This window comes from Xylaria bambusicola, assembly GCF_022495145.1.
Source record: "Xylaria bambusicola strain CBS 139988 unplaced genomic scaffold F5B22scaffold_20, whole genome shotgun sequence".
Classification (NCBI taxonomy): Eukaryota; Fungi; Ascomycota; class Sordariomycetes; order Xylariales; family Xylariaceae; genus Xylaria; species Xylaria bambusicola.
Window position 1 is genome coordinate 79514 of NW_025953573.1, and position 26302 is coordinate 105815.

At 47.9% G+C, this 26302-nt stretch overlaps 7 protein-coding genes across 7 annotated transcripts; 6 read left to right on the forward strand and 1 right to left on the reverse strand.

The window, feature by feature from the left end:
- Positions 1-342: 342 nt before the first annotated feature.
- On the forward strand, positions 343-5386 carry F5B22DRAFT_636282 (WD40 repeat-like protein; the record flags this gene model as incomplete). The annotated part of the gene is made up of 13 exons (XM_047977269.1): positions 343-603; positions 660-683; positions 743-935; positions 1031-1429; positions 1487-1907; positions 2075-2250; positions 2300-2411; positions 2473-2760; positions 2818-3772; positions 3866-4585; positions 4628-4843; positions 4874-5106; positions 5164-5386. The coding sequence occupies 13 exons, from the start codon at positions 343-345 to the stop codon at positions 5384-5386; spliced, it is 4221 nt and encodes a 1406-aa protein (XP_047830822.1).
- A 2176-nt stretch (positions 5387-7562) lies between these two features.
- F5B22DRAFT_177503 (GPR1/FUN34/yaaH family-domain-containing protein) lies at positions 7563-9357 on the forward strand. Its single transcript, XM_047969381.1, has 8 exons — positions 7563-8072; positions 8133-8250; positions 8319-8435; positions 8502-8597; positions 8697-8757; positions 8812-8918; positions 8984-9033; positions 9084-9357. The coding sequence occupies exons 1-8, from the start codon at positions 7914-7916 to the stop codon at positions 9234-9236; spliced, it is 861 nt and encodes a 286-aa protein (XP_047830823.1). The 5' UTR covers positions 7563-7913; the 3' UTR covers positions 9237-9357.
- A 2988-nt stretch (positions 9358-12345) lies between these two features.
- Positions 12346-14604, forward strand: F5B22DRAFT_606280 (arginine transporter). Its single transcript, XM_047974907.1, has 3 exons — positions 12346-12979; positions 13042-14140; positions 14249-14604. The coding sequence occupies exons 1-3, from the start codon at positions 12764-12766 to the stop codon at positions 14524-14526; spliced, it is 1593 nt and encodes a 530-aa protein (XP_047830824.1). The 5' UTR covers positions 12346-12763; the 3' UTR covers positions 14527-14604.
- A 1399-nt stretch (positions 14605-16003) lies between these two features.
- F5B22DRAFT_636284 (mannan endo-1,6-alpha-mannosidase DCW1-like protein) lies at positions 16004-17906 on the forward strand (the record flags this gene model as incomplete). Its single annotated transcript, XM_047977270.1, has 5 exons — positions 16004-16082; positions 16146-16229; positions 16374-17141; positions 17224-17362; positions 17459-17906. The coding sequence occupies 5 exons, from the start codon at positions 16004-16006 to the stop codon at positions 17904-17906; spliced, it is 1518 nt and encodes a 505-aa protein (XP_047830825.1).
- Positions 17907-18358: 452 nt separating this feature from the next.
- On the reverse strand, positions 18359-21519 carry F5B22DRAFT_177919 (heterokaryon incompatibility protein-domain-containing protein). Its single transcript, XM_047969382.1, has 2 exons — positions 21472-21519; positions 18359-21420 (listed from the first exon to the last, which is right to left on the reverse strand). Exon 2 carries the CDS (start codon positions 21250-21252, stop codon positions 18406-18408), a length of 2847 nt encoding a protein of 948 aa, XP_047830826.1. The 5' UTR covers positions 21253-21420; positions 21472-21519; the 3' UTR covers positions 18359-18405.
- Positions 21520-22685: 1166 nt separating this feature from the next.
- F5B22DRAFT_606286 (histidinol-phosphate aminotransferase) lies at positions 22686-24319 on the forward strand. The gene is made up of 2 exons (XM_047974908.1): positions 22686-22932; positions 22986-24319. Exons 1-2 carry the CDS (start codon positions 22859-22861, stop codon positions 24184-24186), a joined length of 1275 nt encoding a protein of 424 aa, XP_047830827.1. The 5' UTR covers positions 22686-22858; the 3' UTR covers positions 24187-24319.
- A 165-nt stretch (positions 24320-24484) lies between these two features.
- On the forward strand, positions 24485-26235 carry F5B22DRAFT_606287 (TPR-like protein). The gene has a single exon (XM_047974909.1). It carries the CDS (start codon positions 24621-24623, stop codon positions 25953-25955), a length of 1335 nt encoding a protein of 444 aa, XP_047830828.1. The 5' UTR covers positions 24485-24620; the 3' UTR covers positions 25956-26235.
- Positions 26236-26302: the final 67 nt, after the last annotated feature.

Genomic DNA, 26302 nt, shown 5'->3' on the forward strand with positions numbered 1-26302 from the left:
ATTCCACAGGGGAAACTGTCGGAGCTTCCTTAGCTCACGCCCAATATGGCATAATATAGTTACGCGTACCCCTATTCTGACAGCTCTCCGCGCGTTGGTAAGGCAGACATACCATAGATGCAGTGTGGCTGTGAACCAAGCCTCCGCAACCTCACATCGCCCAGTGAGAATGCCTCGCTGTCAGCCACTACTGTAACCACGCTGCTCCCTAAACTTACCTTTCCCCTCAAATTCCCCGGTCGATTTTTCAACTATTAAAACAGCTGACGTTCAACTCTTGGATGTCACTGCGTCGATAAGTCTTCGGTGTTGTTAACAATGCTTGTTTAAAGTCAACTCACGATGACAGGTCCAAGGCCCGACGCCTTTCAGCAGGCACTGAAACGTTTCAAAGACAACCTCCATCCAAGCCTTATCAACCAATTTTCTGTCTGCACTTTACAAGACGTACACGATGTCTGTCGAGAAATTCAGACAACGCACGGACGAGAAGGAAAGCTCCGAAATATGCGGCGACTCGCGAGCTTCATTGAAGCTATGGAGCAATTTGGGAAGGTAATTGAATTGTTTGTGAACGCGAACGAGTTTGTATGTTTCGTTTGGGTGAGTGACTCCGCAACTCGAAAGCAGCACAAGCAATCACTAATCCTATTCGATAGGGGCCAATCAAGTTTCTACTTGTCGTGAGTATCTGGAACGGACTCTCTCTCATAGCTTCTTTGAACTTACTGGAACTTGTTAGATTGCAAGCACTTATACGGAGTCTTTTGATAAGTTGCTCGACGCATATTGTCAGATTGGGAGTGCAATCCCTGGTCTTATCCGCTACCAAGCGGTCTTCGAGAAACATTCTCCTCTTGCGACTGTTCTTGAAGATTATTATTCGGACATCTTGGCTTTTAATCAGGCGGCGCTAGAAGTCTTTAAGAGGCCTAGTACGTTCTTCCCTGTTCTTTTCCTCCCCCCTTTCCCTGCCACCCTAACCCTAAACGACTCTCTATTTCGCTTTAACAAGTCATAAATTGTACAGAGTGGAAGGTCCTATTTCATTCGGCTTGGAAAACCTTCCACAGCCAATTCGGGCCAATTCTACAAAGTCTATCGAAGCGACGCGAATTGCTAGAAAGTGAGAAAGGATCGGCAACCCTCTTCGAGATTCAAAAGCTTCGTGACGACCTATCAGATTTAAATGCCCAGCAGAAACAGCGAGCGGCCCAAGAGGTTGCTGAAAAACATAAGCAAAATGTGGCTTCCATCCGAGAAAAGCTGGAAGCCCCGGATTACTGGATTGACCAGGAAATATCCACAGAGGACAGACTGGGAAGCAACTCAGGGATGTGGATATTTGAGGACCCAAAATTCAGCAACTGGGTGAAGGGTGATGTGGCTGGACACCGTGTTATATATGTCAACGGAATACCCGGAGCAGGTTCGTCGCCAATCCAGTAGCACCATCGACAACATTCTAATCAGGATATAATTACAGGAAAAACCACGCTTATATCCGCGGTCATCGCGAAACTACTAGATGGCAAGTATACTGAAGGAAACAAGCCTTGCATCGCTTATTTTTACTTCAAGCAAAAGCAACCGACCAAAGAGTCTCACAACAGTCTTCTCCGAGCAATACTAAAGCAAATCATTGATCGCGACCCTACCATGTGTGATCACATCTTTAAGGAGGTATCTTCCGTCGAAGGTGTAAATTTACGATCTACTAGCAAGCTGCAGATGCTGGTTAAGACTGCACTAGAGAGTTATCCAATCTCCTACATTGTGCTTGACGGGTTGGACGAATGTGCCCCGACTGAAGCAGAGAAATCGATAAACTGGTTTCTGTTGCTTACGAATGGAAAGCTTCAGGGCGCTAATGCTAGATTGCGTGTTTTATTTTGCGGCCAACGGGAGTTAGTATCTGTTATACTCATTTTTTATCTTCCCCTCCTCCCTCTCTCCTCCCCCACCACCATGGCAGGCACGTTACTAGATCGTAGTTACATCTGGGCACCTACTCGTTTCATTACGACACATAAGTCTCGCACCAGAGTGCGGTATTTAACTCTGGGAATTTTAGTGGCACTTTAGATAAGCTTCTTGCAGAACAGCCCACAATCTCACTAGAGACACCCCGTCACAATGAAGACATTCGCCAATATTGTCGGAATTTCTGCAAGCGCATCCGTGAGAAGTTCGATATCTCGGCAAGCATGGAAGAGGACATAGCCCAGCGGGTGACAAATCAAGCACAAGGTAATTTTATATGCTCTGAGAGATTGTGTAATTACTAATAGGTTGGGAGGTATGTTCCTATACGCGCGTGTAGTGCTAGGGAACCTATTGAATCAAACGAAGTTGTCTGGGTTAAGGAAAGAGATTGAACCGGGCAATTTTCCTGAGGGGATCCAGGAGGCGTTAGTATCCAAGTATATATCTAACTAGACTTCGAGATTTAGGCGACTAATTCTGCTACAGGTATGAAAGGGTGGCTGTGAGGATATTTCAAAGGTCGTCTATGGCGGAGCGTGAGGATGCCATTAAAATTCTAGGTTGGATCACCTGTGCTAGACGCCTTCTCCGATGGCGCGAGATCCAAGCTCTCTTCTGCATCGACCCCGTCAAAGAAGATGTCGATTACGAGGAAAGAAGACTTAGAGTCACATGCAAGGAATTATGCGGGTCTCTCGTCGACGTACATCATGCGGCGAACAAGAAAGGGGATCCTGAAGATATCATCAAGATTGTCCATGAGACTGCTCGGGAGTAAGACTTCGTATCTATCAGTTAATTAGTTTGAGGAAATTTGGCTAAGCTTTGAAGGTACCTTTTTCAGCGAAACTGGATTGACATCGCCAGCGCGCATACGCAAATATCCATTTTCTGTTCGACATATCTCACATCGAGGCCGTTTTCGGCTGGGATCAAGGAAGAAGATATCATCATGCACACAGTAACAGGATACTACTCTTTTCAGGACTACGCCGCCCAGTATTGGTTCGAACATCTGCGGCAGTGTATGGACACCTTATCCTCAGACCAACTAACAGAAGTAATAGAGAGTAGCCAACGACTATTCGAAGCATACGGACTTCAATCAAAAATGCCAGTATATCAGGGCACGAGCAGCTACGAAAAGATTACTAGTATTCTCAAACAACTTCCCGAAGACGCTCGCGAGAGAAATGCATATTTTACGATCGAGCTGCGAACAACCACGCTTCGGAACACGATGGAGTTAATTGATTGCCAGACACTTCAAGAGGAAGAAGAATCCGTCCTGATCAATCTCCATGGAAAAACAGTATCTTATAAATGTACTAAGCCATGGTGCGAGTATTTCGCGTCTGGATTCGAAAACGTCGAAGATCGAAAACAACACACAAACCGCCACGATCTTCCGTTTCGCTGCGCTTTAGAGTCTTGCTTTGCATATAGATTGGGATTCGACACAGAAGCGAAACTGTGCCGGCACGAGAGAATACATCATCCCGAGCCAGCCGATGATCCAATAGTGTTTCCCAAAACGATCACAAAAAAGCCTGATTTCTGGAAGGCTATTGAGCTGAACGATTTAGCTGCGGTTGTGAGATTATTGGAATCCGGAAGGAATGTGAACAAAGTCCGGAATCAGAGGAATGCATCCGATGGAGATACACCCCTTCAATTGGCAGCAAAACACGGCCACCTTGAGCTTTGCAAACTACTAATTGAGAGAGGTGCCGATGTTAACTATCACAGGACAGGTTACGGAGGAGGCACAAGCCTAATTTTCGCGGTAGGAGCTGGCCACTTCGATATTTGCAAGCTATTACTCGAGAAAGGCGCTGACGTCAACCCTGTTGATTATCTGGGACGCACGGCGTTACAGGGAGCAGTAGTGACTGGCAATCTTCACCTAGTGGAGCTGCTTATCAGACAAAGCACCTGTAAGCCGGACGAGAGCAATCTTCCCATGGAAGAACCGTTCTCTGAGGCATGCGAATACGGTCATTTAGACATTGTCAAGCTGCTGGTTGAGACAGGAAGAATTCAAGTTGATCAGCACATCCAAAAAGCCCTCGAATTTGGTCACGGTCCAATGACACCACTGAAATGGGCTTGTGTTAGAGGCCATTTTCCTGTTGTGCAGTATCTTTTGCAACAAAGACAGCTTGAATCTGTTAGTTGGGGATTTCTTGCTCATATGCATCGGCTGGGGCACGACGATATTATTGATGTATTACGCTCGGTAATTTCACTACCAAGCATTCATAATCTCCAGGACATGCCGGATGCCTGCAAGAAGGTGCGGGGCGACTGGTCGGTGTTTTACAACCCTGGAAGCCCGCGAGTTCTTGGGATTGAATTAGTGCACAGGGATCTGGATCTGGGCAGTCAATTTACGAGTATTCAATTCAGCCCCGATGGAAAATCCTTGGCAGCTGGATTCATCGGCTGTGTCATGGTATTTAATGTAATCGAAGGGGCGCTCTCTACTATATTTTCTCCCACGTTTGATGATGTGGAATACAAACCTCTTATCCGTTGTGTTTGTTTCACTCCAGATGGAAGTTACATAGCTGGTGGTGGGAATGACAGGTCAATTTATGTAAGTTCTCGCCCGTTTGATGACCAGTGCTAACTGCAATAGGTCTGGGATTATGCCGCCGAGGGCCTTCACTGTGTGTTACATCCTGGAAAGTTCATCAACTCACTTGAGTTTTTTCAAGATGGTCTGACCATTGCTTGTGGAGCTGCAGATGGCATTGTGCAGCTGTGGAATATGAGCACTTTCACAAAAATTCGGGAAATCGACACAAACAACAACATCAAGTCGCTTTCAATTTCTCCAGATACAAGACATATGGTTATAGGTAATACTTGGAATGGAATACAGCTCTGGGATATCCAAAATGACTTACTCGAAAAGCACTTCGAACACGAAGAATATATCAATGACATTGCATTCCTCCCTATCGGAGGTTTTGCCAGTTGCAGCAAGGATAAAACTGTTAAGCTGTGGGAGATCTCAGATAAGCCAGGAAGTACTGGCCAAGGAACTAAACTCTGTCATTGTACCAGGACCTTTCTTCATACAGTAAGCTCAGAACCTTCAATGAAGAGCCAAAGGTCTTCCCAGCGCAAGGTACTATTTTCCTGACCAGTATTATAGGATGAAGTTCTTAGCTTTGGATTTACTCCGGACACTCAATGGTTGCTCTCCTGCTCTAAGGGGGGCGGAGTAACATTCTGGGATGTCCATACCGGCCAGCCTCAACTTATTCTACGTGGGCATAAAGCACCATTCCAAATTGTAGCTTCAAGCCCAGCTGGTGACTACTTTGCCACTTGGTCTGAGAATACCGGCTTGCGAATTTGGTCTTACAAACGAGCTCCTAACCCCCGGTAACTTCGTCAAGGTAACTTGAGATTACCATTTCCTCGGTAGCTATGAGGTTAACACTCATGTACGGCCCCGCGAAAACCGAATAACTCTCGATCTATTCGATGTCGAAGATAATGGCAATCTTCAGCTGCACTATACACTCCAGTCATTCTCTCATTCATATATTCTTCATTCATCTCAATTGTTTATTACTACAGAATGTCCTACAAATGTTGAAGCGTTAGTATGAAGCCTCCAGGACTGGAGGTTCTGGGCATCCGAAATTGGAAGCCCTCTTGTCACTATTGCGACCGAGGGCCACTGTCACGATCCTAGGGTCACAGACAAGTAGATTCGTTGTAAATAACCCGAGTCACGAAAGCTTCATATACCCTCGTGCAACAAGAAGTATCAATATAGTAACCCGTTGTTGCAGCTCTCACACCTCTACTATGCTAGCCCTAGGCGGAGACCCTCACCCCATGAAATCTTGTTGGTTGGGCCCAAGGGTAAAGAGATCACGACTCCATTGAGGCAATACTATGCTCGATTAAATGCGTTTGGCAAATATGTCTATACAGATTGTTCGAACAATCACCTTTAATAGAAGCAGATAACTGTGGCGCATGGTGTGGCGGTGCAACGAATTGCGTCGGTTGATTTCAATCCATCCAACGACAGTGACTAACGGTTGCATCTTCAGTCTTATATAGATCAATGCTGCGCTACCCTTATTAAATGTTGTATCCATCAAAATTAACCAGATTGGCTCTGTTCAATGCTTTATATACTTTTTTTGCTCGAGAATTAGTCTCTTGGCACGAGGGAAATGTCTAGGGCGATTCAACATCAGAAATGTTTGATGACACAGCCACCCAAGGGCCTTTCAGTACGTATACCTATCCAACCAATCACTCTGGGGTTATTAATAGGACGCGTGTTGTTGGAAGGGATGATTCCACCTCTGATTCCACGGGCATGGATTTTGCCTTCCAGGCCTTCAATATCAACGCCTGAGTCGGTTGACAAAACGTCATTGTCCCAACATCAACTCCCACGACCCTGTCAAATTGGCTAAGTTGAATCAGTAGAAGGGCCAATGGTGTTACTTCCTCATCATTTGGGCTATACGGCACTTCTGTCTCCAAGTTCAACTTGCCTTCTGCGATGCGATTGCAGTAGCGGTCGCAGCCCTGACGTGATATGGCTGATCATAGAGATTTTCGAGATGAACGATGCGCCGTCTTCGCATGTGAACAGTGCTACGACATACCGGATTGAGGCGACATAGCAATCTTGCTTAACGGGGTCACTTTTGGCGTTGTCGCAAACTTCTCTGCATTTCTCAAGGCCTGGCAACGCTATAAACAGATAGCCGACCTTGGAACATCCGATCGGATATGGATCGATGCCATTGTTTCAATTAGAGCGATATTGTCGAGAAGAGTTCCCATCTACCCCTCATGGCAAGGGTTCTTCTGGCAAGCCCGCCTGGCTCTTGCGTGGTCAGGACTAACGATTGAGATCTGCGGGGTCGCCCTAGAGCCGATGGAGAAGGTTAGTATACATAGCGTGGACATCCCCTCGTGATCCCCTCCGGCGTATTTGGTCGACAACCTGTTTGAATCCGTACGCATTCCTCCAAAGTCTTGGTATCCTCGACTTTTGGTTTTCTAGGAAGTTGTAGTTGAGCAGGAGCTGATATTTCTGGTCGGGTCTGACAACAGTCAGCTGGTAATCCTGCGTCCTACCTTGGCAACCCCACCGGCAACAACCGCCAAGAACATGAGTTCGAACAACTGTTACGCTGTAGTCCAGTGGCGGACTGTTGAGGTTCACGGGGATCATAGGTTGGCGTAACGTGGAAGTTCCGTTCTGATTCTTATACGCTAGGTATATGCATAATGATCATTCGGGCGATGCGACGTGTGCGCCGGGTCTGCAGTCAATACTTCGCAGTCGCCGGGCCTCCGTCTTGCTACCGGCCCACAAATGCCGAGCAACAGTAAGCCCGCGGCAATCCGATGGGCTGTGCTTCTGCACAAGTACCGATGGATGCATCGAAGGATCCCCGGCCTACTGCCTCTTCCAAATCGAAGTCGAGTCGCAGGGACCGATTGACCAACCAGATGTTCAATTCCTGACCAGACTTACAGAGATGGGTGCTTGACCACATGGCGATCCGCGTGTCGCAGCTCCCGCGTCAGCGTGGCTGCAAGGTGAAACATCGCCCAGTCACCTTTTGGAATTTCGACGACCAAGGATTGCGTAGAGGGTGTAGAGTCAACGGTGCTGATTCGAATTGGCGGCTGACAGGTGCTGTCAGCGTGATAGTAATAATCGCCAGAGCCGCTGCACACTCCGACTGCGCGTTAAAAATAGAGGAACACTGTTCAATATATCGCGGGAGGGCAATAGCAGGAATGGAAATATGTCTCGTGTCATGAAATATATGTAGGGTTCATCCACTGCCCCTTGATAGCAAACGACTGCCCTTGCGTCTCAAGAAACTGGCGCCGTGATCTACTAGCGAAACCTGGCGAATTCCAACATGTCGAACTACCACCATGGAATCTCCGTAGCGGAGCCCAATTACGGCTCTTCTTCAACTCACACCCTCACGCCTTGCCAAACGGGTGACCGCGATGTCGAGAAGGGCTTCGGGAGGGACCAGACCACCGTGTCCATGCCGTCCGAGTTGTTCGAAAAGGTATTTGCGCTCTCATTGGAAGTCCCAGTCAAATCGTACTTGCTAACACGACTATGCCAGCTCTATCTGACACCCAAGGCCCCGCACGCTGACAATAATGTTCGACGTTTCGCTAACCCGACGCCACTTGGCTTCGTTGGTTTCGTTATATCGACCTTTACCTTCTCCATGATTCTGCGTATGTGCCACTCGCATAACTGTCTCTGGACTCTTCGGGCCAGTAGCTGACATAGAGCGCAATACCAGTGGGATTCGGCGGGTCCAGCGGGCTGTCCCCCGTCGTCGGCATTTTCCTCTTTACCGGTCCTGTTTTGTTGTTCGTCGCCATGATCTTTGAGTGGATCATGGGCAACTTTTTCCCAAGTACGTTGAGCTCCTTGACGCTCTTTTGAAATGCTTGCGAGTAGACAAGCTAACCTGTCGATACAGTGATGGTTATGGGTCTGTTCACGGTCTTCTGGCTGTCGTTCGGCTTGCTCAATCTCCCTACGCTTGAGCTCGGGTCGCCCTTTGCAACTCCCAACGGCAAGTATCCTGAAGTCCATCGCCAGAAAATGCCGTTGTTTGCCCCTATAATTCTTTAGTTCTTCTCGTTTGCCTATATAATAACATAAGCCTCTGCAGATCCAACTGGTCTCTCTTCACAAGGATACAATGCCGCGGTTGCATTGTACCTGATCGTTTGGTAGGTATCAGTGCGTCCTACTTCGTAGACACCTGCTAATGTACCGTAATATAGGGGATTTGCTCTGTTCACCTTCTTCATCTTCACGCTCAGGATCAATCTCGTGTTTGCATCGCTATTTTTCATAGTTAGCATTGGTGCTTGGGTATTGGGTGCCGCATGTACGTTATTCTCCTGTTATCTCTCTTGTTCTAGGAAATTAGGCGATCGCTAACGCTATTTGTAGACTTCAAGGTATCCTATGGCGATTATGCGGGTGCTATGGTCTGCCAGAAGGTAAGTTCAATCCCGACACGTCGTTTTTCATAGAGACTAACATATCGAAGGCCGGAGCATCACTGTTGTTCGTGGACGGATTCTTGGGATGGTATGCGTGTTTCTCCATGATGGCTGCTGAGATGCACATGCCACTGAAGCTACCATTCGGCGATCTCAGCCACTTCTGGGCAAACTCTCATGTAGAAATGAAGTCCGAATGATCAACACGGTTCAAAATCACAAGTAGTGATGTATGCCACACGAGAAGCGAAGATGGGCTACGCATAGCGTTGTTTTGACGATACGTTGTATATAGATATGTTTCATGGAGTTTTATGTGTATATGCTTAGAGGGTCATACATGATATAGGTAACGATCTGTGTCGTGAGAACTTTAGATGAAATATCAGAGGAAATACATGTCGCCTCAGATTAAGGTCTATTTGGTTGATGTATATAAAATCAAAGTATAGGGGCTGCAATTTCGGGTACCAGAATCACCATCCCTGGGTGCTTCCATACCGACACTTCAATGTGTGCATTTGAAATGGTGGATTGTGAAAGGTTTAGATGTGTTAGTTATCAAAATCGTAATTATGTTATAACTTATCTTTACCCCATTGGCGAATCTGATGACACCAGTTGCCAGGATGTCGGCGACAATGGTGAAGCAGTTGCCCAATTGTATCTCTAAGTAGTTCGAGAGATGCTGTTTGAAAGCTGAGAGCGCCGTTGCCGCGCCATGCCTGATGATGCTGACGAGCGGGTTCGATGAATCTAGATCAGTGCTTATATATTCAGTCCGAAATGAGGAAGCTAGGTATTTGGACGGGCATCAACAGCGAAAATGCCATCCAGGCTACTTCTGAAAGCGGAATTGCTAAGGAACGGTAGCGGCTACGGCGATGTATTAGCTAGTATAAGGCGTCCAAAATCATACTACGGGGATTCTTGAGCAGCATGGTGACGCTTAGAGGAAGATCAAAGGCGAAGTTTCACGTAGGCGGTGAGAAGCCCCAAGGGCCCAAGCAAACGGTGATCATCTAAGTGATTTCGCTTTTCAAGCTCCACAATCAACAGCAATTAGCACTCTGTCAGATCTTGTATGGCGACTGGGCGCCATACGGGAAAGCTCTCTTTGACCCAGGATCGAGTTCTTACCCTCTTTGGTGCTTGGTAGCACCTTCAATTTGGGTGACTGCAGTTTACTCTTTTATGACGACTCCTAGATATTAATGCACATTTCGTCTCATTCCTTATTGCACTTTGTAAATACTGTAGCCCAGCTCATCGGTAATATCGAGACTTTTTTGAATTAAGCTTCAATATTCATAGAGAGAAGACACTCATGCTCGGAATGTCCCTTAGTCCTTTCGAGCGGCGAATCTTCATTGGAAAGTGGGCAATCACCATGCAGGTAAGGCGATTCATCGACATCATGGAGAACGAATACCCTTAGGATTAGATCTCCGTGGGATGCACCTCTTCTGCTCCGCATCACTAACCGAGCAATTGTTCCCCGCTAGGTTTTCGCACTCTTATCGACTCTTTTCCTCACCCTAGCTGCAGCATCAATCCCGCCCATCAAATGCAACAACAAGTACAGCGAAGAGACACTGCGTTCAAGATACAAGATACCGATACGCTACCATCTCTCGTGCGGCGGTTCCAAAACCGACCAATTCTGCCAAGACAAGGCCGATTGCACAGTCGTTGGCTGCGTGGAAAGCGACGACGAAACTTGTGTATCTAGATGCATCTGCACTTGGAGAGGTTCAGGCGAGATTGGAAATTAACAAGAGGCTGATCATACACCATACTTATACTGAAGATCGTTCACCAGGGTATGTTTTATCACACACGTTGTCTCAACGACGACAAGCCCTCTCGAGACATTGCGACGGTCGCGGAAGACATAGGTGGTTATAAGGCTAACATAACGACAAGACTTTGCCCTCGGTAGGCTAAGGAATTCTCGCACCCCTAGCAGCGGGCTATACCTCTCCACTATGGGCAAATGGAGTTTTTCATGTTGCAAGATGTCGCTGGATACTCAGATGACTCGAACACGTCGGGGAAACGGCGGGTCGTGGAATTGGCGATACCTAAAGTGTTAAGTGTAACAGGGGTAGCTTCAGAGCACCGAGGCAGGCATAATTACATATAGCAGTATCAAGACAGTCGTCAAGATATTAAGCTTGCTCACTCGCAGATGTGCACGGCTCTATCGCATTCATCAGTTGAGCTAATATCACAATAGCCGGCGACTGGACAATTAGTGAAGCTGTACACAATAGTCTGCTATAGCTGTCAGGGCCAATCAACATGTCTCATAGAAGTGAAGACAGAATAGCCTCACTCTCCGAAGATTATTGCTCGTATGTCTTACATATTCGTAATAGAACGTTGAACACAGCATATGCAACAAAGCATCCGCGGATACGGGTATATGAAGGCAGTCAACACACTGAAGACATAACGAAATGCGTCGTCGGAACTGGAGCAGTTATCTAGATAGCCTCTGTAAATACGAAGATCTATTTATGCTTAGTCTGTTTGGTTCGGGGAACAATTCAATTAGTAGACCCTGTGCGGCATATACTATGTAGTGAAGAATTCCATCGATTTGGACCCCATATCCCCTGTGTCTAGGAAGGTCCTTGTTTCCTGTCAGATACAGCGCGTATCGATCAATGGCGGGAAAATCACCTCTCCCTGGCTCCTGCCGGGCATACATAGATCAAGCATCGGCGGTCCGGAATAATAACGCGATACCTAAGGAAAGAAGGTTGTCGTAAAATATACACTTGCACATTGCATTACATGTAGAAGCCACAGGGGATCACCTAGGACGCCATGAGTAAGTAAATAAATGTAGTCGGTTTCCTAGGCCGGATCCGACCTTCTCGAATCGGTCTCCCGAAACGCTATGATCTCTAGAACACACGTTAGGACGAGTCGTCTCGACGCCTACCCAAGCATCAGCCCATCATATGACACTCTGAGGGAATAAATACCTCCGATGAATAATACTATGATTAACATCAAATAGATCAGGGTATTGATTGCATTCAGTACTAAGTGTGTACCTATCTAGGCCGGACCTGGACTAAATGGCTAGCTACTACCTAGGCTTGCCCATGTATACCGACTATTCGGGAAGATGCTACCTGAAAAGGCAATTCTATTAGTCAAGCGTGCGCCATGATTGGGCAGGGACGAGCCGCTTAACGTGGCTACGGGAACTGGCCCCCCCGAGGAAGCCTCGAACGAGCCTCGAACAGGGGCGCGAAGGCGACAAAAACTCTTTTTTTTTTTCTTTGGTGGGGAGTTCTCGAACCTAACCTCAACCAAGCTTCCAATGCCGATGCAAACCATGATTAAAAAATACCACTCCACCAACATGTCATCGCACATTTTACTTTTCGCGAGGTACCTGCGCGGTCTAACCTAGTGTTTCTCTTTACTACCTATGTACCACTGTTGTCATGATGGCGGTATTCCCGGCCGAAAATTTTCACTTCGGATGGAGTCAACGGGTCGAAGTATCGTGACTCCATCCACATCTGATCGCGCGGCGCGAAACTTTCGGCGGGTCAGAGTCACATTATATCCCGGGTCACTTCTCCCACTCTCTCACCACCGCTCTCTATTTTGATTTCTATGTGTCAAGGGTTACTTTTCAAACTCGCTCGCCCTAATACACCAGTCACGACCTGTACTTGTGCGTGCAAGTAACTCTCTAGGCATGGATTCACCGACTGTAGTTGGGGAAGCCCCGAACAGGGCCATGGGAACATCGCCTTTCGAATCTGAGAAGAAGGCCGTAGACACAGATGTGGCTGCAACATCGCTCGATGGCTCGCAGAAGGACCTCGAGGCCGGCGAGGAGGGCCTACAGCGCGGCTTGAACAAATGGCACCTCCAGTTCATCGCGATAGGAGGAACCATCGGCACAGGACTTGTAGGTGCCAAACTATCATCATTGGTATTCATTCCTACTGTCATTATTCTAACATGATGTAGTTCCTCGGAAGTGGAAATGCGCTGGCCACCACGGGCCCGGTCGGGTGTTTGATTGCCTTTCTCTTCGTCGGTACCATCGTATACTCGATTATGGTAAGCCTGGGCGAGATGGCTACCTTCATGCCCGTCGCGGGTTCATTCACGGCATACGCATCACGCTTCGTAGACCCCTCACTCGGTTTTGCCTCGGGTTGGATCTACTGGTTTAGCTGGGCGTCGACTTTCGCGCTCGAGCTCGTCGGCTCGGGTCTCGTTATTCAGTATTGGGACAAAACTCTGAGCGTCGGTATCTTCATCGCCATCTTCTGGGTCGTCTTCGTGGCTTGTAACTTGCTGCCCGTCCGCTGGTTCGGAGAGCTCGAGTCATACTTCGTGTCCATCAAGGTCATCACCGTCATCGGCTTCATCATCTTCGCTATTGCTATCGACGCCGGCGCCGGTCAACACGGCTACCTCGGGTTTGATGCCTGGGTACACCCGGGCCCTTTTGCCGAATACATCGTCTCCGGAAACAGCGGCAAGTTTGTTGGATTCTGGTCTGTCCTTGTCACGGCAGGGTTCTCGTACCAGGGCACCGAGCTGGTGGGCGTCGGTGCAGGTGAGACATCTAATCCATCGAAAACGGTACCTTCGGCTATCAGATGGACCTTCTGGGGTGTTTTCACACTTTTCATCGCTACTATTTTCTTCATTGGCATCACAGTGCCCTCCGACAACCCAAATCTGCTCAGCAACGCCAGCGACGCCTCGGCGTCCCCTCTCGTCATTGCTGCGAAACTAGCTGGCGTACCTGTCCTCCCCCATATAATCAACGCCGTCCTCCTCACAGCTGTGCTGTCCGCTGCCAATTCCAACGTGTACTCGAGTAGTCGGATTATGGTCGCCTTGGCTAGAGATGGACATGCGCCGGCTTTCTTGGCGCAGACCAACCGCTTTGGTACGCCGCATTACGCTGTTCTTTTCTCAGGCATCATCGGCCTACTCGCTTTCCTCAACCTGTCCTCTAGAGGCAGCGACGTATTCGACTGGTTGTTGAATATTGTAGGTATAGCTGGATTCATCAGCTGGTGCGCCATCAGCATTTGTCACCTTGTATTCAGTATGTTACCCAGTCATTTACAGCTATCCAAACTATACTTTTCGCCCCGTTCCCTACAATTGCACCTTATCGTTACCAAGCATCATGATATCTAACAGTTACTTTTAGTGCGAGCCCTACGATCGCGCGGCATATCCCGAGATACCCTCGCCTTCAAAGCACCATTCCAGCCCTGGCTAACCATCTACGGCCTCTTTTTCTGCGTGTTGATTACTCTCACGAATGGGTTTACTGTCTTTATCAAGTGGAGTACTAGCGATTTCTTTGCGGCGTATATCAGTCTCATCTTATTCGCTGTTTTATACTTGGGGCACAAGGTCGTCTTCCGCACGCGGTTCGTTAAATTGGCTGAAATTGACCTCGAACGCGACCGGGCCAGGATGTAGGAACACGTGGAATCATGTCTTGTACCAGTAGTCTGCATATAATGAATAATAACAGCGAGTATTAATCCTAGTTTTGACCTTGTAAAGTCCACGCTGCTATACAGCCTGCTACTTCTACTGAGATATGGCCGGTCTGATCAATTTACTCGCAGTCCAATTATCTTGCTCTCACAAAAGCGCATACCTGAGATACCGCGGGATATAAGGTGCACAACTGACGCCACTTTGCTGTCATATAGTAGATTATATTTATGTCATTTCTAGAGAGTAGAGGTCGTTTACCACAAGGGTCACATTCAGACCGGATTCCTCGGCAAATATATGCCTTTTTGGCAGGTTGTCACTCTGTAGCCTCGAGGAAACCACTGGCCGTGCTATTTTCACAGACGCTCATACAAAGACAAGCGGTAAGTAAGTACCTGCGTTACGGCCCGCGGTAGGATCCCCTGTAACCCGCCCTGTGCAGTTATCTACGTAGGCACATATAGGGGCGGTTTGCCCTGACTGGCGCTGCTAAGCGCGCTATATATCGCTAACTGCAAGTAACCTTAGCGACCCTAGGTATATTACCTACCTGATTGCGAACCTGCATCTTTAAGCCGGCATGGCATCCCTTTCTGCAATTCTCTTATCTCAATTCATGTGCTATCCTCAATCACGAAGCCATTCAGACCCGGGAAAAAGAAATTAGCAAGGTGCGAGCCGTGGCTGTGAGTATGTGTCGCTCAGGTGGAGAGTAGAAAGAACCGTTAGACTGCGCACGTCTAGCGGTATCATTTCCCACAGAGTGCGATAGTATGACGAGGTGCTTGATGATTCAAAGGATATGCAGATATTGCTGCTTACCTTAGGCAGGTAGTATATCGAGTTTTTTTCCCCAGAGAAATCAACGTTTGCCCTAATGTCCACTGTGAAGACATTCCGGTCTTGATCCTATATATACCTGCTTAGTCAAACCCAAAATACCTGTCCAGGAGCCCGCTCCTTCAGCTCATCCAAGTTCCCTCCTAACCAAGTTCCATGGTATCGCCAATAGAAGGCACCAGTTAGCATTTTCCTAGGCCCTAGGTTCATGTATACGTCAATAAAGCCTTGTCTTGCGCACGAAAGTATCAATGGGAAAAAGAGCGCTTCTCCTTCTTTCTATGCTATTCATCTTGAGTTCATTCTCGTAACTTACCGTTTCCCCTCGCCCCTGGCAATTCGATGACGGTATTTTCACTCTTCCTCCTTTGTTACGTCTATTAAATTGTACGCACGCCGAACCAACTTTCCCACTTCGTAGCTTCCCCAGAATGTTTAACGTAGTAGTCGCGGTCGACTAATGATGAAGTTTCCAAATTCTTTTCACCTATCTTCATTTTTTTCTTTCTCTATTCGCTTCTACTAACAAACTTCGAATCACGTTTCCTCTCTAACCGACTTTTGAATCCGTTGATCGGTTTATTCTATTCTTGCATAAAAGTCCTCCTTTACTATGTTCAGGGGCTTACTGATTGGCGCCGTGCTAGGCGCAGCTTCTGCCGCCCCGGCGGATCTGGATATCAACAATCCTGGTTTGTCAATTCGAGGCCTACCTTCCTTTCATTAGGTAAATTTGAAATCTAATTGCTATGCAGAGTCCATCAAGTCGATGGCGAGTACAATCGCATTTGAAACCATGAAATACTACTCTGGAAACATCACAAATACCCCAGAAGTATGTTGCAATTTAAACCTCTTAAGATGAATAACCTTCAGAAGACTGATTATCATGTGCAGACTCTCGCGATATTTCCCCAACCGCATTGTACGGCTTCATATTCCCCGTGACTAAAACTCAATCTTGTTGACTTTATATACATCAGACTGGTGGCAAGCTGGTGCATGTTGGGGAGCGATGCTCGACTATTCGCACTATACAGGCGATTCTAGCTATGACGATGTGATAACACAGGCACTGCAAAGCCAAGTACTCGCTCCCGATTTCAATCTTATGAATCCGCGCTATTTCGGCTCCGAAGGTAATGACGATCAAGCCTTTTGGGCCTTTACCATACTAGAAGCCGCTGAGCGCAACTGGCCCCAACCTGACGACTCTCTACCGCCTTGGATAACGGTGGCTGAGAACATATGGAATACGATGATCTCCAGATGGGACGAAACAACTTGCGGCGGCGGCTTACACTGGCAAATATTCGACGGCAACCCGAACGGCATCGACTACAAGAACGCAGTATCCAACGGCGGATTATTCCAAGTATCTGCACGACTGGCACGAGCAACTAACGACGATAAATACTTCCAATGGGCAGAGAAGATCTGGGACTGGTCTGAGAATGTTGGCTTCATCGATAAGGATTTCAATGTGTTCGACGGCGCTAGCTCGAAGGCCGATTGCAAGGACACTAATCCTTTAACCTTCTCCTATTCACAAGGCATTTATATGTATGGCGCAGCAGTACTCTTCGACTACAAGAACGGAGACCAGAAATGGGGCGACCGGGCAGATGGCTTGCTGCAGGCTTCTCGGTCCTACTTCACCCCCTTTGACAACGCTACGGACATCATGTACGAGCATGCGTGCGAGCTGGTTGACACATGCAACACGGATATGAAATCCTTCAAGGGCTATCGTAAGCACTTTTGAGATCTGTCCAGCTGTTCTTGCAGACCATAGTCCGAAAATTGGTGACTGACTTTGAATGACATAATTAGTGTCTCGCTTCATGGCCGCAACAGCCCAGTTGATGCCTTCGACTCGCGATGACGTCCAGGAACTACTCCGTGCATCTGCGATAGCAGCAGGAAAGGCGTGCTCCGGCGGAGACAGCGGTACTTCCTGTGGGCAGAAATGGTACGGACTCACGAACTCTTTCAACGCCCCAATGCTCCTTTCCACTTCCACAATCGTCTCCAGCTTCCGAGTCATGCTAACTGTAGTCCTGGATAGGTATGTCGGAGGATACGATGGGAATACAGGGCTCGGCCAGCAGATGACTGCTCTCGAAACAGTTCAGGCACTGCTTGCCTTTGACGCGCCGCGGCCTCTGAAATTCGGCGAGATCAAACATCTCAAAGACAAAGAGCCGATAGTTATACCTCCGCCCAGCACGACTGAAACAACGGCACCTCCAGAGCCCACGACGCCCATGGAGCCCATGGAGCCTATAGAGCCTATAGAGCCTATAGAGCCTTCTGAAACTACCGACACTGCAGATACCACGATAACGTTAGCCAGTCCGCCGAGTACGGTGACCGTGGTAAAAGACGTGGATACGGCACCTACCGAGTCCGCATCGGATACGCAGGGGCCAGAGTCCGTTGCACATGTCACTGGGGTCAGTTATACCCGGATTCTGATGTCGTTACTTACTTCCGTCATGATATTCAGCGTTTGAGGAGGGAAGCGGGGGATGATTCAATATGGGTTCTGGACAAGGGATTCAGTCGTTTTTTTTAATATCTAGGTATGTGAAGTATTACACTGGAAAGATAGACAAGCAATAGGTAGTTGGATGTAGTAAAAGAGCTTTACAAAGTAATAGATTTATCAAGGACGTCTGTAGCCTGCTTGGCCTATCACCTCCCTGTCCCCGTTCCATGTTCCGCTGTGTCTTGTAGAGTCGAGAATGGGCAGGTGCTCTTGTTACCAGGTCCTTGATTATTCCGAGACTAGTATCTGTGCGGATGCAGGTTGGCCTGTCTGTGGCATTGCTGTACACGATCTCTTTGCTGGTTGGATTTGTATATCAGGGCGTACAGCAGTCTGCTATCAGAACTGGTAATTGTATGATCTCATTTTAACTCCGTGCTTTATCAACTTTGGCAGGTCGCGACTGGGTTTGAATATAATAATACTGGGTAATGCAGGCTACTATTTGCTTAAATCATGTTGAATTAACGGATATTGATAATGCGTACATCGCCATCTATCGCAAAGTCCCGCTTCTCTACTTTGAGGTTATCCAACTCGTCTCGAGGCTGCGCTAATCGTTCTCGTAGCTCTTCCAAGTCATCTGTCTTGAATATGTCACGTAGCCATGCGACACACCTGGCCATACCACAGGTCTGAACACCACACCTGATTGCTGACAGTACGTGGCTCAGGGGTGCTCTTATGTAGAACGTCTCCTCGTGCCATGGCCACAGCACGACTCCTGGGCTGCGCTTGCTGAATTTCGTCCAGGCCAGGTGCTTGCGGCTCCATTCCCACTCAGGCTGGTAGACCCCAGTTTTGACGTTCTTGTACATTACGAAGGCACGTATGTTACAGTACATTATCCCGAAACGTCCATAATCACGGGGCCCAAACGAATATTCTACGTAACCATTCCGGATTACCGGCTGAAAGTCAGGATGGACTGACCTTATGCAGGATGTCGCGAGCTTCTCATCCGAAAGGGCCTTCGGATTCAGGATTTGATTTGCTAATTCCCAATATACCGGTAATAGGTCTGAGTTCCTACTCCGCGGGAATATCTGGTTCCAGTCAAGCGGCCTAGTCTTTTCATGGTGCTTAACGTCCAAGCCCTCTCTGAAGAAATACTCATTAAGAGACTCTAGTTCCCTGGAAATTTTGCCTTTATTCGAAGGATAAAGATCAAAATCGTAGTCAACCTTCTGATTTAAGAAGGTACGTATGTCATCGATTAATTGGCGGACAGTCAGTAGTCGTGGTAACTGATCAAGGGACAGTTCGGCCACGGCCGGTATCGTCATCTGAATTTTAAAGGCTTTGCACATCTCGGGATCGAAGCCGAAATATGCGTATGGTACGGTCGCGACAAGAGTGAAGGTCTCGTGATCTGCAATCTCGAAGTATCCTGGCCTTACTCGGGGTTTTGAAAATGGTAGAGGACCCTTAGTGTCCCGCAAAATAAGGAACTCTAGACTCCCGTTTATGTTTTCTGGATGCAGTGCGTACAAGTGATCGTGTAAGGGCAGAACTTCTTTGACGAGAGGCTTCGTGCTAACTATGTATAGGCACTGCTGGTGATTTCGCAAGTCTTTGTCCTCCTGTTTAGTATGCCAATTCACACTATGCAAGTCGATCTCATATACTTCATAGACTCCAAAACGCGTCTGAAGCCTCGGTATTGAAGGGATGCGAAGGAGGTGAATGGCTCGTATATCTTTCAGCGTTCCTGTTTCTGAATCTACTGTTATTCCTTGATTCCAATACATTCGAGATTCGCCCCCATATACAGGGGCAAGTCGAGTCAGAGTCAGGAAGTCTTGTCGAAATCGACGAAAATCACGATTTGGGTCAACTTTCAACAGCGAGTAAAGTGTTTCGGACGCCACGTCACTATAGAATCTCCGGGTATACTTGAAGCGTTGCCATGTAAGCGGTGACGTCCAATCTGGCATCCATGACGGAATCCATGCTTCTAATTCCTGGTCCCTAGGTGACCTATGAGATCCTACGGCGTATTCCAGAAACCATAATATTTCCAGTCGAAGCAGGCAATGGGCAAAAAATCCAATCCAGAGATGTTGACTTGATATGGAATAGTTGGCTTGAAGTCCTTGACTTGCAGTCTTTCGACGGCTGATCAACGACAATATACCGAATAGACGGTCACGCGAATCAGAACAGTTAGAGTTTGATACGAGTGCCAAAGCGTCGCAGGGATTTTCTCCAAAGGTCTGCCGTGCCACATATTGGAACCATGGCGCACTTGTCATTGCCGAACTCCACTCCTCTGTCTTCTTTAGTCTCTCCGTGATGATTGAATCCACTAGGAAGTCAGTGTCACCAATGCGAATGATTGTCTTGGAGGAGGTGATCAGTTCCTGGATCACCCATAGTCTAGTAAAGTATCGTCTCTTGAAAAGCTTCTCTAGATTGAGATCCATGATCAAGCCATTTGAGTCCATAGGGCGAACTTCACCACTTGCAAATTCGTCTAGGGGGTGACGTCTAGGAAAACGGTGTTTTGGCTTCATGGCCACGTCTGGGCCTAGATATACCACCACTCTCAAACTCTCTCTGTAAATTCGCCCCATTTTGGCAACTTGTTGGGCCCTTTCTTCCATGTTGCCTTGATTAATGCATATTGCATCTACCCATACACGTCTAGTGACGTCAGGGAGCCTAGCGAAACGTAGCAAATCGCAACAATTTTTGGTCTGTATGAGGACGTCCCATGATGGGCCAATATAGATTGGATAGCCTAGGTCTGTTTCATTGTCCCGATCTAAATGCTCGCCTTCCCATGTATATGAAAAGGCTTCATATTCTGGGCAGTTATCTTGCTCATACGTTTCAAGCGTTAGATGAACAGGAAACTCTTCTGGTTCTGCCGCAGTTGACGGGGCGCGTCTAAAGTTTTCACCATCCGTCGGTGATAAACAGGCTTGTCTGAATTGGTCTGGCCGTAAAATAGTGGGATAGACGTGAGAGAGAGTCTGCGGGTACGTAAACTTTTCGGGAGTGGGAAAACTGGTTGAATTGTGGTACAGACTCTCAGATGGCCAGTGCAAATTCAACTCCCCAAAAGGTTTGTCTCGCGGTTGAATGGCAATGTTACTGGAACTTTTGTTCTCAGAAATAATATCATGCAATGGTGGCTTCCGGCCGCAGGCTACGCAAATTGGAACAAGCCTGCATTGCGATGATAAGTGACAAGTATCTTTGATTTCGCAGTTCAGCCCATGCTCTTCAAACTCGATCATAGGACCCGAGCACTCTGAACCATGCCAATAGTTCTTTGCGGCGGGCGTCGTCTCGCCGTCCATCATCTAACATTGGGGACGCAATTTGGTCAATGAGGTAATCGGTGACAACAAAGGATGAAAATAAATAAACAGGAAACCCCAATTCTATTATCCAGATTTAAGCCTTGATCCTAGGAGCCCAGCAAGCAGTGCCATGTAGAAGACCGAGGGTCACATATGAGTAGCTGAGGGCTATGCAATGGTCAGGCGGGGTAGGTGACAGGGGTGTTTTACTTGGCTTACATTAAGGCTGCCAACTCTCGTTTGTCTCTGTATATCAGACTATCAGTATGGACTTTGCGCAATAACGAAAATCCTACCGTACTTGGTTCATGACAGATGTGCAGGCAAATTTGTACATAGGTTCCTTCAGCCGGCAACTATCATGTTAGTAGCAAATGGAATAAGAGTTAGTAGTAGCCGGTCCTACCAATCTTGGGAAAGTAATTATTGGTTAGAAGACCATATGAGTATCATCCAGAGATGATCTTAACCCTGAGAGTGTCTTTACATGTAGGCAGAATTAAGATGCCCATTTGAATGTGGCATCTGACAGCGTGGTAGTAGCGTAGCATTATAGCCGCTTTCCGGAGTCCGTAATATGTACATCAAGGTGGCGCAGTGGTCCTAGATGTTAGTCTGAAATGACTCACCAAATTCAGTAATTTCAAAAAGAAATGATTTATCATGTTTCAGTACCTATATATGTAAATTTCAGAGAGCCTAGAGGTGACTGCCTGAGAGCCTGGTTTCTGAATATTATCTCAATCCAGCTCATATCTGCTTCGGGCTGTGCATGCCTCTCAGCAGCGTAATGTTGTAAAAGCTAAACATGGAGGACCTGGTCAATTACAAGAATTACATACATTAAGATAGAACTCTGCGTCTATATCGATGAGCATCATAATTTCGTTTACTTGCTGAATCATGGTCCAACCAGTTGTTTGTGAATTACGTTATCGAGCGATCCATTAAACTCCAGTTGCTACTTCATTACACAATCCTTGTACTTAGCTCCATGATATACACATAGTTTATTGGTATTCAAGGTTACGATTGGTAAGCCTTGCGACATTTCCCTCTAATCATATCTAGATCATCATCTAGTCTAACACCGATAATGTGTTACGCGTGAGGACGTGTTTGAGATGGCCATGTGGCTCGTGTGGCAACCATGTTACAATGACCGAAAAGTCATTAGCCTGAAGGCTTCTTAACCACTACATGACTGAGCTATCTTGTCCACATCTGATAAACGATGAGCTTTTTTGAATCGTAGTTGTACGTCTGCCAGCTCCGAGTCTTTGAACCAATTGACGCTGGGTTGTTTCATTGTACGCATATGCTGCTTAGCTGCAAATATGTATCTAAAAGCTAGGAAGCCTTATGCGTCAATTGAAGTCTCGTGTTTTGTGCAGAGATGCATGTGGGAGCTCCGATCGGAGCTCCACCGTGACGGACTCACTAAAGCACCTACTTGTGCGACCTCTGACTCAAGATTCTTCAAAGGTCGTGTTTGAAGTATATAATTTAGTATTCCCTTTCTCGAATAACGGAAGACGAAGAGAAAAGCCAATCGCAAAAATACAAAACGCCCAAGGACGATCCTGCTTGGTTACATCAGCTCACGATGGGTGTGTTCAACCTAGAGACCTGTGCAAGGTCTAACATCTTGGCGCTCGAGCCATATCGCTGTGCGAGAGAGTAGGGTACCCAGGATTGTTCATGATAACTATCTCACCGCTGACTCAACCTAGTGACTACAAGGATGATGGAACGAATATCTTGTTAGATGCAAACGAGAATGCTTACGGTCCCTCTTTGACAGCCGCCGCCGTCTCAACGTCATCAGCCAACAAGTCATCAGGACCTGAGATTGACTTCCTGGGCCTGCACAGATACCCAGATCCGCACCAGAGGGAGCTAAAGCAATTACTCTGCAACTTAAGAAACACTCACTACCACACAGACAAGAACATCACACCTGACAACTTGTTCGTCGGCGTTGGGAGCGATGAGGCTATTGATAGCCTCATGCGGTGTTTCTGTGCGCCTGGCCGTGACAAGATCCTGGTCTGTCCGCCTACCTATGGCATGTACTCTGTATCAGCACAGGTGAATGACGTGGGTCTCGTGAAAGTACCCCTCCTGCCCGCGCCAACGTTCGAGCTCGACGTCGCCAAGATAAAAGAAACGCTATCAAATGAGCCAAACATCAAATTAGTATACCTGTGTTCACCGGGAAATCCCACGGGAGCTCCGCTCGCCAAGAGCGGTATACAGCAAATCCTCGAACACCCGACGTGGAATGGCGTAGTTGTCGTCGACGAGGCGTATGTCGACTTTTCGCCCGAGAACGCATCGCTCGCCGAGTGGGTCTCCGAATGGCCCAATCTCGCAGTGATGCAAACGTCGTCCAAGGGCTTTGGCATGGCGGGAATCCGCCTCGGGTCTGTCTTCACGTCTGAACCCATCGCACGGCTTCTTAATAGCATGAAGGCGCCGTACAATATCCCCAGTCCCACGAGTGCACTAGCTATCTACGCGTTTTCGCCAGATGGGTTAGCGGTCATGCGCGCAAACAGGGAGAAGATCGTCTCGCAGCGGGAGCGCTTGATTCGCGAACTACCTAAGATCAAGGGGGTTGGACGTCTACGAGGTGGCGTCGAGAGTAACTTTTTACTCTACGAGCTGTTGAATAAAGATGGACAGCCTGATAACACCGTGGCACTTGCTGTATACGAGAGGTTGGCTGAAAATAGAGGCGTGGTAGTGCGTTTCAGGGGCAAGGAGCACGGCTGCTTTGGATGTCTGCGAATCACGGTCGGGACCGAGGCTGAGGTCACGAGATTCTTGGAATCGCTTGAGAACACTCTTGCTGAGGTGAATGGTCATGGCGTTTCAGTACCCAAAGACGAAGAGAAAAAGGAGGTCGCGGCCAGTGCGGTTGTCTCTTAGATTTAAATGCTGAATTAGATAGACTAACAGGCCTCGGTCGTCAGTATGAACTTATAGACGCATAATCGAACTACGAAGCATACAAGTTCAACATGGAACAAGATATGAGAAGTTAGCAGCTAGAATTGTCTTGTGTTTGCTTTTTTATCTTGACCGAATTCTCCTTGTCTCGACCTGGTAGGTCATAATGAAGACTTATATGCTTTACGCCCATAATAGTGCTTATAAGGATGCTCTGACGTCGAGCCCCGCCCCCACCAACTCTCTTTTCGCGAATTTGTGTCCCACCATCATGTGAATGGTAACAGGGCCGTCCATTCTGTTAGTACATCGAGTTGAAGCTACATCACTTGAAACTGAGAGGTCGAACAGGAGACCTAAGTCTTTGAGAACCCGGACTTTAAAATCGCTGCTCAGATTACAGTCGAGGTTCGATGCATATACAAAAGATTAGCGACGAGGTCGCAGAGCGCCTCAAGATCGAGCAATCACAGCCTCAGTCTGAAACATCAACATCAATACCTGCCGCGACATCGATAGAAGAGTCGCAAGATGGTAGTGCATCCGCGCCGTTAACAACGGCCATGTTCCCCGAGCTCTCGCCAGGTCGCGCCATGACGGGGAAAAAGACCGTCGACGAGGTAGTCGCGGAGCTTAAGAAAAGCCCCTTCTTCATGACAGAGCTAGAAGAAAATGATGAGACAGAAGCCCTCAAGGCCCTAGCATATGAGGGTACACCGTTAGAGAACGCGTCAGAGTTCAAGGAACAAGGGAACGAGTGTTTCAAGGCGAAGCGCTGGGCAGATGCAAAGGAGTTCTACACCAAGGGAGTATTGATACTCGCCGCGGAGGAGCGCAAACGGAAACAGGCGGCGGAGAATCCAGCGTCGCGGGTGTCTTCGAAAGAAATGTCTAAGGAAAAGGGTGAGGAAACCAGTGATGAAAAAGAGAATAAAGAAACAAGTGAGGAAGAAATCCAGAAAGAAAGGGCAACCCTTGAGTCTCTGTACGTCAACCGCGCAGCGTGTCACCTCGAGCTCAAGAATTACCGCTCGTGCTGGCTCGATGCGTCCGCCGCGCTACGCCTGAACCCAAACAACATCAAAGCGTATTATCGGGGGGCACGGGCCTTCCTAGCCGTCGGACGCATCGCCGAAGCAGATGACGCATGCGCCCGGGGGTTAACGCTCGACCCGTCGAATAACCCCTTGAAAGCCGTCGCCCGCGACATCGTCAAGAAAGCAGAGGAGACGGGTGTGCAGGCGCGCCGCGAGGCCGAGAGGGTGGCTAAGCAGAAAAGACGAGAGATGCTCATTAAGGCAGCGCTGAAGGCACGCGAGATCCGTACGCGCACCACGGCGCAACCCCCTGAGATGGAGGACGCGGGAATCAAACTCGTGCCGGACCCGGACGACCCCGCGAGTCATCTTGCTTTCCCGACTGTGCTGCTGTATCCGGTACACCTAGAGTCGGATTTCATCAAGGCGTTCAACGAGACGGATTCTCTGGCCGATCATCTCGGTTACGTATTCCCGCTCCCGTGGGATCGCGAAGGTGTGTACACGCTTGCCGGCGTCGAGTGTTACATGGAGACCGTTACGGGAGGCATGATTAAGCTGGGTAAGAAGGTCCCGCTGTTGAAGGCGTTGGCTGGGGGCAAGGTCGAGGTCGTGGATGAGGTTGTTCGGATATTTGTTTTGCCTAAGGCACAAGCTGCCACGTGGATTGAGGATTTCAAGCGGAAGAGGGCTGCGGAAAAGGGCTCGTGATATCGTAGACTTTGATAATTGAATTGGTCTCAGCTCAGCCTACGAAATTGACGCTGTCTAAACACAAGCATAGCTACCCCAGTCTATATTTGTTGTACAAGGTGATCCCGAAGTCCTATAGCCACGGTTAGCTAATTCATCGCACTGCATCACCTTACTGTATATTTCCAGTTACTTTGTTCTCAGCTCCTATTACCACTGTCTTGTGCCCTAGTTCGTAGATATAATTAATGGAAGCGGATTCTGAGACCCTTGCTATCGCTTGGAGGAATTCCCGCACATATAACACACCCGAGTTGGGATATCCTTCTTCACATATAGAATTCAAGACAATTAACTGACAACAT